Source organism: Magnolia sinica, chromosome 10, assembly GCF_029962835.1.
Source record: "Magnolia sinica isolate HGM2019 chromosome 10, MsV1, whole genome shotgun sequence".
In the NCBI taxonomy this organism is placed as follows: domain Eukaryota; kingdom Viridiplantae; phylum Streptophyta; class Magnoliopsida; order Magnoliales; family Magnoliaceae; genus Magnolia; species Magnolia sinica.
This window is the reverse complement of record NC_080582.1, coordinates 76,071,094-76,085,830: the sequence shown is the minus strand read 5'-3', so window position 1 is coordinate 76,085,830 and position 14,737 is coordinate 76,071,094. Positions and strand designations below refer to the sequence as shown.

The 14,737-nt window shown below is 43.5% G+C and overlaps 1 protein-coding gene across 1 annotated transcript; it reads right to left on the bottom strand.

Moving 5' to 3' along the window:
* Positions 1-395: 395 nt before the first annotated feature.
* On the bottom strand, positions 396-2,717 carry LOC131217038 (heat shock 70 kDa protein). Its single transcript, XM_058211723.1, has one exon. The coding sequence runs from the start codon at positions 2,572-2,574 to the stop codon at positions 607-609; it is 1,968 nt and encodes a 655-aa protein (XP_058067706.1). The 5' UTR covers positions 2,575-2,717; the 3' UTR covers positions 396-606.
* Between the last annotated feature and the right edge of the window lie 12,020 nt (positions 2,718-14,737).

The following is a 14,737-nucleotide window of genomic DNA, read 5'->3' as shown; positions in this document are numbered from 1 at the left end:
CCGAGATAAAATGGATGGACGGCGTGGATAAACAGATACATCATGGTGGCCCCCCACTCAGATGTTGCCGTTCGTGGCTAGAGACGGCCGGGGCCGAGGATTCAAGATTGTACCGGACCAATTCAATATTTAATTGGATACTCCGTCCGAGTCACCAAGGTCTTTAAACCATGCTTCTGTATGTATACTCGAGAGTTACTTGATACTCCGTTTTATCTGGGCTATGGACACCAACTCACTCCTGAGTGCCGAGTTAATAAGTTCAGGCCACGTTTGGATGCACTGCCGGATAGAATTGCAAATCGCAACAGCCTTTTACATTGTACTCCAATTCAATTTTGCATCCAAACACGCCACAAACATTTACGTACGCCCAAAACAAACACAGCGCAGTCTCTTGGAAAACTACATCTTTTCTATTCTTATTGGAAGTAAAGGAAGAAACATGAACTCTACTATACAACCAGCCTTCAAACGACTAACAACAGCCAGCTTTTTTTAAAAAAAAAAAAAAAAACGAAAACCAAAAAAGAGAAAAACTCGATATAAGGGTCAGCCAAACACGCCCAACTTCCGAAACCACAACAATAAACAGCAAATCCCTTTTCAATCGACTTCCTCGATCTTAGGCCCACCAGACCCACCAGACCCACCGTACCCTCCACTCGGCATATCACCACCGCCCATTCCACCCATCCCTGGTCCACCAGCATCAGCACCGCCCTGATACATCTTCGCAATGATCGGATTACACACTTCCTCAAGCTCCTTCAGCTTATCCTCCAGCTCCTCCACCTCCGCCAGCTGATTCCGATCCAACCACTCGATCGCCCCTTCCACAGCCTTCTCGATCCTCTCCTTATCTCCAGGCGGCAGCTTCCCAGCAAACTTCTCATCCCGGACAGTATTCCGCATGTTGTAGGCGTAGTTCTCGAGCGCGTTCTTCGCCTCCACCTTCTTCTTCACCTCTTCATCCTCGGCCTTGTACTGCTCCGCGTCCTTCACCATCTTCTCTATCTCCTCCTTGGTCAGCCGTCCCTTGTCGTTCGTGATCGTGATCTTGTTCTTCACGCCGGCCGTTTTATCCTCCGCCGACACATTCAAAATCCCATTCGCATCAATGTCGAAGCAGACATTGATCTGCGGGACTCCACGCGGGGCCGGCGGGATGCCGGAAAGCTCGAATTTCCCGAGCAGATTGTTGTCCTTGGTACGAGCCCGCTCACCTTCATAAACCTGGATCAAGACGCCGGGCTGGTTGTCGGAATACGTCGAAAAGATCTGTTCTTTCTTGGTGGGGATCGTCGTGTTTCGAGGAATCAAAGTCGTCATCACGCCACCGGCCGTCTCGAGGCCTAAGCTCAGCGGCGTGACGTCAAGGAGGAGGAGATCTTGAACTTTCTGGTCGCCCTCGCCGGTGAGAATCGCCGCCTGGACAGCAGCACCGTAGGCGACGGCCTCGTCGGGGTTGATGCTCTTGCAGAGCTCTTTCCCATTGAAGAAATCCTGCAGCATCTGCTGCACTTTCGGTATGCGAGTCGATCCGCCGACAAGGACGACCTCATCGACCCGCCTCTTGTCGATCTTCGAATCGCGCAGGCATTTCTCTACGGGATCCATGCACTTGCGGAACAAATCCATGCACAGCTCCTCGAATCGGGCCCGCGTAATGGTGGCGTAGAAATCAATCCCCTCGTAGAGGGAATCGATCTCGATCGTCGTCTGCGTTGTCGATGACAGCGCTCGCTTCGCCCGTTCGCAAGCTGTCCGCAGCCTCCGCAGCGCCCGAGCACTGCCGCTGATGTCCTTCTTGTACTTGCGCTTGAACTCGGCGACGAAATGATTCACCAGCCGATTGTCGAAATCCTCGCCGCCGAGGTGAGTATCTCCTGCCGTCGCCTTCACTTCAAAGATCCCCTCTTCGATCGTCAGCAGCGACACATCAAACGTCCCTCCGCCGAGATCGAAGATCAAGACGTTCTTCTCCCCTGTTCTCGCCGCTTTCTTATCCAGGCCGTAGGCGATCGCAGCCGCTGTCGGCTCGTTGATCATCCGCATCACGTTCAGACCCGCAATCACGCCGGCGTCTTTCGTCGCCTGCCGCTGCGAATCGTTGAAGTATGCGGGGACGGTGATCACCGCGTTTTTAATCGTCATTCCCAAATAAGCCTCAGCGATCTCTTTCATCTTAGTCAGCACCATCGACGATATCTCCTCCGGCGAGAACTGCTTCTCCTCGCCCTTATACCGTACGACGATCATCGGCTTGTCGCCAGGCCCCGGAATCACCTTAAACGGCCAGAGTTTCGTGTCGTTCTGAACCGACGGGTCGGAGAATCGGCGGCCGATGAGGCGCTTGGCGTCGAATACGGTGTTCTCCGGATTCAACGCGACCTGGTTCTTGGCGGCATCGCCGATCAGCCGCTCTGTGTCAGTGAACGCCACGTAGGACGGCGTTGTACGATTGCCTTGGTCGTTGGGGATGATCTCGACGCGATCGTTCTGCCAGACGCCGACGCAGCTGTAGGTCGTGCCGAGGTCGATGCCGATGGCCTTGCCCTCTGTTTTCGCCATTGATGGAGGTTGAAAGACGAGGTTTGAGCTCTGTTTGGGTGTTCTGTTTTGAGAAGGAAAGAAATTGGATTTGAGAGAATAGGATTTGTTTGGATTGCGTTTGGTTCTGTTTCGTTTCTATTCTGTATTGAAGAGGATCGGGGTTCGGTGGAGGAATATTTATAGGAATTTGGGAGTGTGGAGAAAGTTCGAGCTGAGAGAAGAGAGAGCTGTGATGCGGTGGAGAGAGAGAGAGAGTTCGAGAGAGCGGTAGAAGTGAGGGGATGCTTCTGGAGAGTGGATTACGAAGAACCGGAATCGTCTACTACACATGTTTTTCATAGGCGTACAACTCCCAAGTTCTGTGGAGCCCACCATGTTGTAATTGTAAATCCGATCTGTTCATCATGTGAGACACATTTTTTTAACCGTTAAAATTTTATCATTTTGATTAATTCTCTTATTTGAAATAATATGAGAACAATGTGAAATTGCTCGTAAAACCTGTATGCTCTTGCAGTATGGCCCACTTGAGTTTGATCAGGATTATTTTTCAGAATTCACTTTATCATGTTCATTTTTATATGATTAACGGGTTTGATTAATGATACAAACCTTGGTGGACCCACATGCAAACCTATGGTTGGCATCTGATTCCTCGTGTGGACCGTCTGAGTATGCATCTAGCTCTTTTTTTTTTAATTTTTTTTTTCCACGGTGGCTAGAAAGGAGGATAAAAGCGGATAGACGAAGTAGATTTTATATACACAACATTGTGGACCCCACAGAGGTTGGCTGTTTTACGCACTGAGTAAAACAGGTGTTGTGGGTGAATCCGATTTGTTTATGAAGGGGGCTGGAGTTATGTCGTATTTACGGGAATGCCACGCGGGAACTACAGTGGTTGAAGGGACGTGAATTTCCTAGAGAGTTCGTGGTTTCTCTCTCGTGACTCAAGTTCAAGCGTCAGTCGTCTCCTATTCGGGCCCACTTGATGAGCATTACAATGATCGGGACCGTCTATGTTTCGGAAAATGTGATAGATGATATAATTTTAGTAAATTTTTATAGAAAAGATATTTTTTATTATCACAATTTATAAATAAATTTAGAGCAATGAAATGAAAATTTGGATGGTTCACATTCAACTTTAAAAATCAAAGGATAGGATCATTAGTAGATTGGGATTTTGGAATGATCAATTACTTATGATAGAAAAGAAAATTTGAACAATTGATGTGGGTTCCATTAAGTGGCGACGCACACCCAATACTTACTCGCGATGGAGGCAAAAAGAAAAACCATGCATGGACACCTGTCAGGTGACGCAACTTTAGCAACGAGGAATCAGAATGCGTACTGAGTTAGTTAGTCAGTACGCTCTAATCGTGCTGACGAAAGTCTGTTGGGGTCACCGTGAATGCACGTGTTTTATCCACGCCGTCCATCTTTTTTACGGATCGTTTTAAGCCCGACAGAGTTTAGTTAGTACGCAATCCGCTTCCCTGCAACGAAAGGTCTGTGGGCCCACCGTGGTGTGTGGTAACATCTAGGCCGTCCATCAGTTGCGGTAAGTGTGATCTGAAAAATCAAGCAGAATGAAATCTTAAGTGGGCCATAACACAGGAAGGGCTGGATGAGAACGACCACCACTAAAAATTCCTGGTTTTTCTCTTCTTCGCTATGGGAGTCACATAAACGGTTTGGATGGGATATTATGGTGGGCCCCCGGAAGATTTCACTGGTGGCGTCCCCATCCACTGCTTTTTGTGGTGTGGTCCACATCAGTTTTGGATCTCTGACTATTTTTGTGTTCACGTCCTCAAATCAGCATTTAGTGCCTCACCGTGCTTTGCCTGCAACCAACTTCTATTAGGCCACGAAAGTGGGCCACCTTAAAGTACGCTTAGTGTATCCACACCGTCCATATTTTTTTCCAGATCATTATAGGGCATGCTGCCAAAAATGAAGCAGAACCAAATCTCAGGTCGAACACATCACATGAGATAGTGTTGATTGAATGCACATCATTAAAAACTTCTAAGGCCCACCGTAATGTTTATTTCCATCCATCCAACATCTTGATGAGTTCACACAGACCTAGATGATGGGAAAACATAAATATAAATTTGATCCAAAACATTTGTGGCCCACGAGAAGTTTTCAATGGTCAATCACCACTGTTTCCTGTGGTGTGGTCCACCTAATATTGGGATTTGCTTCATTAAAAAGTGGACCGTTGGATCCTCATTTTTCGACTGGCTATTTTTTTTAATGGGGTTTGATTAGTTGGTGAGTGGGTCTGATTGATTGATTTTCGCATCATTTCATTTTTCTGTACGGCTGAGATGTTAAGTGCGTCCATTTGTGTCCGCGCATCCACCCACTACCATGATTGCTTCTGGATCTATAAAAGCGGTTCTTTATATTACATGTACTGATGTGCTGCTCAACTTTTACATGGGTCATAATAATCCACGATCCTGACCGTTCATCAGGTAGTGCCCCATCAGATTGCCCACATTGAAACGTTACTGATGGAACAAGATCAACCTCAGAGCTGTGATCTATTAGTGGACGTTAAGATCGAATGGTTGAGGAAAGACTACCACTTGGGCAATCAGGATCGTCCAATCCGTGAAATCTGAGACAGTCGTCCATCCAAGCTGACCTACATAATGCCACGTATTGAATTTGAGTCAACGGTCAGATTGTGTGCGTGGATGTTGGATTTTCCATAGTGCTCGTAGAGTGTTATTAGTTATGGTGCTCCTAGTTACACAGTGACACCTTAAAAAGCGTCCAATGAATTGACTAGGATCGTCCATTACGTGGACTTACAATTCATGGCCCACCACGAAAGAAACTCACTGATTGGACGACATTAACCATCCGATCAATAACTTATAAATGGATGGTCATGATCGGTCCGTCCAGTAAACTTTTGGGCGCACGGGAGCAATGGACCCAGATGTCCACTTACAACGTTTCAAATTCAAATAGGTGCATGCAGTGCTACATGCTACGGCATCCGAGCCGTTCAAAAGTTCAGATCGGTCATGACAATCATCTCAGAAGAAAGCAGACTGGTCAAACCCCTGCAATGGTTGAAAGTCGAACCAAATCATCGACGGTCTAGATTAAAACAACCCATATGTTTCGGACAGCGTGGCTGATTGGAAAGCGGGTCCGTTGTTTTTACACCAGATGACTTTCATTGCTGGACCCACATCTTGAACGGCTCAGATGGCGCACACACGTTTCCATCCAGCGCACGTGAAGTTCACATGCAATGCAGGTGGACAATCCTCGGAATCGCAGATGGTTTGGTTCAATCGGCGGGCTACATTACCGTGTTCGTTTCTAACCATTTAAAAAATGGTTGTGACTCTTCGTTCACGGATGTGGACGTGGCACTAATGTATGCTGACCATCCAAGTTGCGGGCCCTAGTCAAATCGACAAATCAATCGTATCCATCCAATTAATGGCCAGATGGATGGTGACAAGTAAAATAGTGACTGGTCCTAATTCGAATGGGAAATGTCAGGTGGTCATTGTTATCTTCTCAGTACACAAATTTTATTATCTTCCATCCACAGTTGGGTCTGAGATTTGGATGGTCTGGATTTACACACAACTGTCTTATGCACGCTGCAAGAATCACGGACATTTTTTAAATGGTGTCAAACTAACAACAACAGATATCTACAACCGTTAGCCCGAAAGGGTACTTCAGGTATTCGAAGGGTGGTCGTAAAACTTTTGCTTCCGTCGCGACTAATGATACAGTCTGTGTCACCTCTAACTTGGCCACATGCTGAGTTTTACGTTGATCCTAACCGTTCAAATTGTGAACTCTATGATATAAAGGCTATGAATCAGAAAATTACATTGAAATTATGATTTGGACCATCAAAAGAAAGTTTTAAACGGCTCTCGTTCGATCCTAAATTTAGAATCATGACCAATGATAATGGAAAATTATATCATCTATGCCAGTAAATAAGCTATGGACGGTTATAATAATCGGACCATCTCAACACATGGCCCAGTTGCTGGCAACATCCCAGTCACCAGGCAAAATGAACTGGTTGATGACTGTGTAATGCCCTGCGTTGCATGCGAGTCTACATACGAGACGGGTGTCAATTGAAAGACCGAAAGAATTCGACAGGTGGATGACGTGGCAGCGTAATGGTTCCACAGATAAATATCATATTGTAAAAGCCGGTACAACTTTAAAACGGTACATCTCTCTCCCGAAGTTCACGTGGAAACTTTATTTATCAATCAGAACCGTCCATCGTTAAGTCCACCGATCAGATAGATGGATCATCCAATCTATATGAGTTCTTATAAAATTTCCATCCACGTAAGGTGAAACTAGATGGACGTTTCAAATGATAAGTAAATGCCACGTGTAAGTCATAAAGATGGGTCTCCTAAATTCATTTCAGGTTTCATGGGTTTGTACCGACTACGATGATACTCGACCTTCCGTGGATGGCCTGGAAGTCTCAAGGTTTGTCCGAGCTCACCTATGATCTGTCGCGCTGGATCAAGGGCGATTCGTTTATCGCCCGATGGCTGATATGTGGTAGTGATGTGGATCCGATCCGTCCATCTAGTGGGGTAATTTCTAGATGACCCCTGGATTAAAAAGAACAAAAATCTACTACATGCATCAGTTTTTCCTATTAAATTCCAATTAATCTGTGTCATCCATTTGACGGCCATCACCGTGGGACCGGTTACTCCGTTTGATGTTCAAATGCTGGCCATTCATGTTCAGGACCCATTTACTGGCTGTAAAAGTCCACATCATAATACGCACGCATCTAAAATGGATAAAGTGGCTCAATCCAAGTCCAACTACTTGGATCATAAGCATCAAAATAAGCATATGCCCGATATAAACTCGTACGTAGTAGGTCACGAGAAGATTAGTTACTTAACCACTTGTAGAATTTTATAATAAATAAGTGATGATAATTAAATAGTGAGATTCTTTCTCTAAAATAGGTTGCGTTTCATTTTTTATAAGAAAAAAATCTTTCAACTTACCAACACAAATCAATCAAAAGAAAAACTCACAATTTAACCATTAAAAGCGACTGCAAGAATATGTTTATTAAAAGAAATGTGTAATGTTGAATAAATGACAAATTCAATACATGAGTATAGATTTGAATTACAACTAAAATTGTAATTAAGAATTATAGCCACTTGATTATCATTATTCTTAAGATAGGTTGAGATAATATTGATAGATTTAGTTTAAATGATGTGAGACACTTGCTCTACCAATTTCCTCTGTTATTTATAGAGTTCCATCGCAATTTGTTTTTCCATATACTTCTTTCTTTAGTTCAACAATTATAATAATCGAAGGGCCTCTCCCTATATTCTTTTCTTGTTGTATTTTTCATTTGTGACTGTTACTCTTATGTTGGACAGGTTCTATGTCTTTCGGTTACCTATCGTATTTTGAATTGCTCGACCGTGTTTTTCTCATCGCTCGTTAAATTTTAAATAACTTGGCCGCGTTACTTCGTTGACCATTCAATGGTGTGTAGCACTAGATTTATGCCAATTATAATTTTGTACAAAGCGTTTAGAGTATCTTGAAGAACTTTTCATCCATCTCTCATCTCTCATGCAGTGCCACATGTTGTCTTCCTATTAGCTTTTTCCATAATGGGCATGAATAGGGTACAACATTATCCACCTACGTCGCTTCACTTTTAGAAAAAAAGGTGATAGCAGCGTTGTGTTGTTAACGTTGCCCAATGCAAATAATGCAATCTGATGTTAGTCTAGGTTTCATATCTCCATTGATTCTACGTGACTGAGGCTAAACCAAAGTATGTTATTTGTCGTTTCCTTTTAGGCTGCCCTTTCAATAATGCATGTCTTAGCCAATATATAAACACAACTCTAAGTTGATGTTTACCTTTCTTCACCATTTGTTTCTTCTCTCTCGTGTCGAAACTTTCTTTCCAATCTACTTTTTCTTCCGAATATCATGATTGCATCTTCTTCATCTTCCATTCCAGTCTTCCAGTTGTAATTGTTAATTCAAGACTTGGATTAATGTCTACCATTCAAAACTTTTGCACTATAGAAGTTTTGGACCAATCTAATATTTGTTTTTTCCTTCATTTAGGTCTTTATGACCTCATGAACAAGTTGAATGACTGATTGGGAAGGTTTTAATGGTGGGAATCATTATCCCCACTGCTTTTATGTGGTATGTTCCACTTGAACCTTGGATTTGTCTCATTTTTAGACTCATGAATTAAAATGATCTATCAAATGGATGGACGGTGTGGATATAACACATACATCATGGTGGGCTCACAGAACTTGGTGGCGTCCACATACTATTGAAGTCGGTGGTGTGTGGCACGCAATGCAATCCGCTTTCGAGAAAAACAGGCTATCTTTGAAACTATAACCATCGGATTTACTGAGAAAGCCTTTCTTAGGAAGTTTCCGGGTTGGGATGCTACTTGGGGCCTACCATGATGTTTATGAAAAAAATCCACCCCGTTCATCTATTTTTTTCATATCGTTTTAGGACATGAGACCAAAAATTAGGTGGATCCAAAACTCGAGTAGGACACACAAGAGGAAACAATTGAGATTTAATGACTATCGTTTGCATGGCCACAAAAGTTTAGTATTGTTATCATTGAATTTACAGTTTCGGTCATGTGATAAATGTGAGCATGTCAAAATTGAATGCACGACTCAATTCAAACCGAACAACTATGACACAAAGTGCGAAGATAGTCAAATATGAGGTATGTGACCAAGATTAAATAAGATCAGTCACCTATTCAACCATTCACATATTATGTTAAAACGATTAAGTGATAGTCATTGGGTATGATTCGTCCGCTTATGTTGGGTTACACCTTTACCTTCTATACGAAACGACTTTTCGATATCTATAAAAAAGCAACAAGAAAGTAATTCTTATAATCAGTCATAAAGAATAGCTGTAAACACTTTTTTTTATGGGAGAACTCTTATTGATACTTGAAATGAATCCAATGTATGAGCATAGAGTTAAATTACAGTTAAAATTAATAGCTACTTGATTAATGCTATGGATTACACTAAGGAATATAAATGATTAAACTATAGAATGTAAATGACTGGCAAAAGTAAAAGGGTTACCATAACATCCCATACTTTTTAGTACTCTAGTGTTACTTTATAACCTAGCTTAGTATAAGTAGAAACCTAACCTATCAGAACAATTACATTCAATCTAGTCCAAATTTAACCATTGAAATAGACTCCACCCATATGTCGAGCTATCCAACCATTGATTTTGAAAATAGACCATCACGCTATCATGAAACCCACATTTTAGCCTGAATCTAGCCACTGAGATTAATCTACATTTACAGATCAAGTCCATAATACTCGAATTGTCAACCCATCACTGGATCATTAAATTAACAGTTAGACTCCAAATTAACAATTCTTAGAGACCTAAAAAAGGCAAATCAAACCTTACATTCCCACACGTAGCTTGTGAAGACTCTTCATATTGGGATTGATCACACTTGATAGTAATCAAACTGATATATCATTTAACATCATCATCCGGACGTACAAATCTTTGTTTTATGGCCCACTAGGCTTTGGATCTACCTGATTACTGGCCAGGAATCATGATTGGACCCGCAATGCCGAATGAATGGATTGGATTTGGAAAATACATCACTATGGACCCCACACAAGAGTTGTGTGTACGTAAGAAATGGTGTACTAGCAGTACACCGAACTCAGGAGTCGGTCAAATAGGCTTTGACCCGACTATAACAAGGAAAAGGTGATTCCTCACCCCGATTTCCTGCTCGCATGCTGTTTAAACGTGTGGCATTTGTTTACTCAAGGTAGGGCCCACCATCAGGGACCCTTAGCAAGATCCAAGCTGTCCATCGCACTCTAGGCGGGCTTCCAACCAAAACCTGAGATTTTTCACGAAAGGTGTGCCCATGCGTGGGCATAAATCTAGATGCAGAAAGCCTGTGGATGCCGAAGGATTTTCCAAAAATGGAAATCTGTTTGTGCCAATGAGCTGGCAGTCTGGACGCGATCTCATTGTTCAATCCTAGCCCTCTATTTCCTCAAATCTTAGCCCTTTATTCAATCCCACGAATTAGGGTTTCTTACCCAAAGAGAGGCGCCGCAAGGAGTCGTTCTATTCGATTTGCTGGTGCAATTTCGATCGTTTTTTTGTTTCTAAAAATACTAGTAGAGAGTTTCAACCATTTATTTTAGGGCATTCAAAATCCCCTTAGTGTTGGTTTGGAGATCTCGCACGAGATCTCACAAGTTCGTAAAGTATCATCCGTAAGTGAAAATATCACGATCCACAGAGAGATAATTATCATCTGTCCAAAACGTGGACCCCATAGGGTTCAGTGGACCTATCCACACCATCCTTGTGTATCAGATCTTAAGATTGACCATCCGCCATTAACGACTAGATTATCTTTTCTGCTTAGCTTACGAAACCCATCACCTTAAATGGACCCCACCTCCTGATTTGAGATGTTCATTCAATGACCTATGGTGCCAAGAACTCATCTGTAATGTTAGATTTTCATCATGCAATCAGTGGCCAGGATTATCTTATTAAAACGCTTGCGAATTAAAACATTAACTCGTAACTAATCCAACGATTAGTTGAGAAGGAAAGGTCTAGAAACATGATAATGTAGCTTATAAGAGACCGCCCTTTTAGGGCAACACTTTCCAAAGAAGGAAAGCCAAAAAGAGAGTGAGAAAAGGAAAAGAGAAAGTGACGTCTGTCTGTTGTTGCACTGAGTTGCACTGACTCAGTCCGAGCCACTACGAGATCGGGCCGAGTCCAGGGCTTCACCTGGTCATTCCAATAGAGAAAAGAAAGAGGAGAAAGAATAAGAAGACGGAAGATAGAGAAGGAAGAAAGGGAGTGCAGCTAGCCGCACTAGCTCGACTTAAGTGAGTCGAGGAATTGAGTCGAGATCATGTCAGGTTTGGGTTTTGGTCTGGGTATTGTCGAAATGTCAGTAGAGAGAGAATGAGAAAGAGAGAGAGGGAGAAAAGAAAGAAGAAGATAGAGGGAGAGATAGGTGTCGAGTTGTTCATTAGGTTGCTGTCGGGCCTAACTCAGCAAAACCGAGTCAAATGTACTTGACTCGAAACGAGTAGGTTTGAGCAGGAACAAACTCTTTATAGTCCAGAGAGAGTGAGAGCATAAGAAGAAAGAAAACAATAAAGAAGAGAGAGAGAGAGCTAGACACATCGAATCTGAACCGAGTCCGCGGTCTGGTTGGGTTGCGACTCGGTGCGGGTCGTGCATCTGGACTCAAGTCTAGGCTAAATTCAGGCCATGTTTGGCCATAAGAAAGAAAGGGAGAGAAAGAAGAAGAAGAAGAAGGAAGAGAAAGAAAATGGTAGGGGCAGGAAGCAGTCAGACTAAGTCGACTCACTGAGTTTTCAGGTGAGTCGGGTTGAGTTTGGCCGAGTCCAGTTAACTGTTGGACATTCCGATAGGAAAAAAAAGAGAACTCGAGAAAGGGAAGAAAGGAAGTAAAGAAAGGAAAAGTTAGAAGAGGAAAGAGAGGGTGAGAGAGTTGCAGGCTACCGAGTTAAGCCAAGTTGACTCAGTTGGGCCTGCGTTCAATTCAAGAAAACATTGCGCGTTATAAATTTTGAGGGAATCTCTACAACATGTCCCATCAATCAATCAATCAATCAATGTTAAGTACAAGTCAAGTACGCATACCCCAAGTACATCAACCCATCCCTTCCCATTCCCAAAGTCAACTCTCCCTCTCTCTTCACCCATCCCTTTCTTACAACCCATCACTCCACCCATCACCCATCACACCTCACCCATCATCTCACTCTCTCTCTCTCATTTTTCAAATCTCCCAAGCAACTCAAAGCCTCACACGTCCAAGCATTCCCAAGTTTTCTCAAAAATATCAAGTGTGGCCCACCCTCTCATCTCTCATCCCCACCATCAAAACCCCATCAACCTCCATCAAAGTTGAAAGCAAGGAGCTTAGGAGCCTAAGGGAGCAAGGAGAAGACCTAAAGGTGGGTGATCTACCGTTGTTTTCAATTTTAAGGGTTCACTTGTTGTGGGACCCACTTGATGTATGTGTTTATCAATGGAGGGCCCATAGTGGCGGGGTCCCTCCTCTCTATCACCGTATATCTCTCTCTCTCTCTCTCTTTCTTTCCCCTCCCTAGAATGAAGTGGGCCCCACCAAATCATGTTAAATAAACTCATTCATCAATGGTGTGGCCCACCACATTTTAGGCGAAATCCATCGTCCGGTGGCCCACTAAATATATATATATATATATATATATATATATATATATATATGTATATATATATATATACACATATATATATATACACACACACACACACAATATATTATATTTATCATTAGAATATACATATATATAGTTGGTGGGCCACATTCGCTGCTTGGAGGGCGTGTACTGGCAGGGTGTGCACTTACAAGCTAACAAAAAAAAAAGGAAAAAGGTGCTTTTGGGATGGGTCACTCATGTAGGCCCCACTTTGATGTATGTACATAATCCAAGCCGTCCATTCCGTTCATGCTCATTTTAGTGCGTTGGCCAAATTTGAGGGCAATGCTCGATTCTCGGCGAGGCATACACTTAAAAAAAAGGAAACAGATGTTTGGATGGTCCGTCAAAAGCCCGCATTGTTGTTTTACTCGCCCAATCCTAATGCGATCATTCGAAATCTCGTTTGGTTGTATCAGTGGCGAATACAATGAGGCGAGCAGTTTCCTTGATGTGGGCCCCACCTGTGAAAAACTATCCAGAAACCGCTGTGTTTCAACAATGAATAAATATTAGAGGAATAATAAGCGGCAGCGCTCTGCTGTCGAGTGCACGTGGCGCCTGCATGGAGGACGGACAGAAAGCGGGTTGGGCCTCACGGCCCCAGCTGTAAGGAGGCCCCACCGTGATGCGTTTGAACATCAAGCCTGCATTGGGTGGGCGCGCTGTATGGCAGTGGCCCCCTGGCCCAAATATCTTACCAGTGGTGCCATAGCGGAACTCGAGTGGGCCATACCATCTAAAATCATGTGAGGACATGCCTAAAACATATAAAATCACTCGGTGGGGCCTACTTGAAATTTGGATGCGGTTGAAACTTGGTTTGAACCCTCGTTCCAGTGGGACATACATAATGGGTGGATTGGATTTGTGAACCACATTACGGTGGGCCCCAAGCCCACCCCACGTCCACGTGACCTTATAAACGGGTTGAATGACAGATAAATATCATGGTGGGCCCAAGGTCCGTGTGACCTTATAAACGGATTTGGGTGGCAAATAAACATTACGGTGGGCCCTACCTGGTCCACGTGACCTTATGAAGCAGTTGGATGGCAAATAAATGGTATAGTGGGCCCCCTGTGTCCACGTGACCTTATGAACAGATTGGATGTAAATAAAAAGTACAATGGGCCCAAGGTCCAAGTGACCTTATGAAGCAGTTTGGATGGCGCATAAACATTATGGTGGGCCCCAGGTTGGATAGAAAATAAACATTTTAGTGGGGCCCTAGGTCCTTGTGACCTCATCAGCAGGTTGGGTGGAAAATAAACATTATGGTGGGCCCCACTTATGTATGTATTGTGTCCACACCTTTCATCAGTGTGGACCTCCACCATGAAGTATGTGATTTATCTATGCCTTCCATCCCTATGGGACCTACCGTGATGCATGAGTTTCATCCAAACTGTCCAACCATTTTGGAGATTATTTTAAGGCCATGTGTTGAGGTCCATCTTGGTGTATTTGTGGGCCGTCCATTGAGGCCCACTTTGATTTGTATAAGGCCATTTGTTGAGGCCCATCTTAATGTATTTGTGGCCGCCCACTAAGGCCCACTTTGATATATATGAGACCATGGTTTGAGGCCCATTTGATGTATTGGAGGCCCATGGTTTGAGGCCCAACGAGATGTACATAAGGCCCATCATCTTGTGTTTTCACCATGGTTTAGTTGACGATCTCTATAGCGGGCTATGCCTTGGGAGCAATGATGGTTTGACGTCCACATTGTAAGTACAATGTTGGTTAAATGTCCGCATTGTCACTCTCCCTAAGGCCCA

What these genes read in the sequence shown, in the direction of transcription:
- LOC131217038 (XM_058211723.1), bottom strand. Translation starts at nt 2,574, where the DNA reads ATGGCGAAAACAGAGGGCAAGGCCATCGGCATCGACCTCGGCACGACC.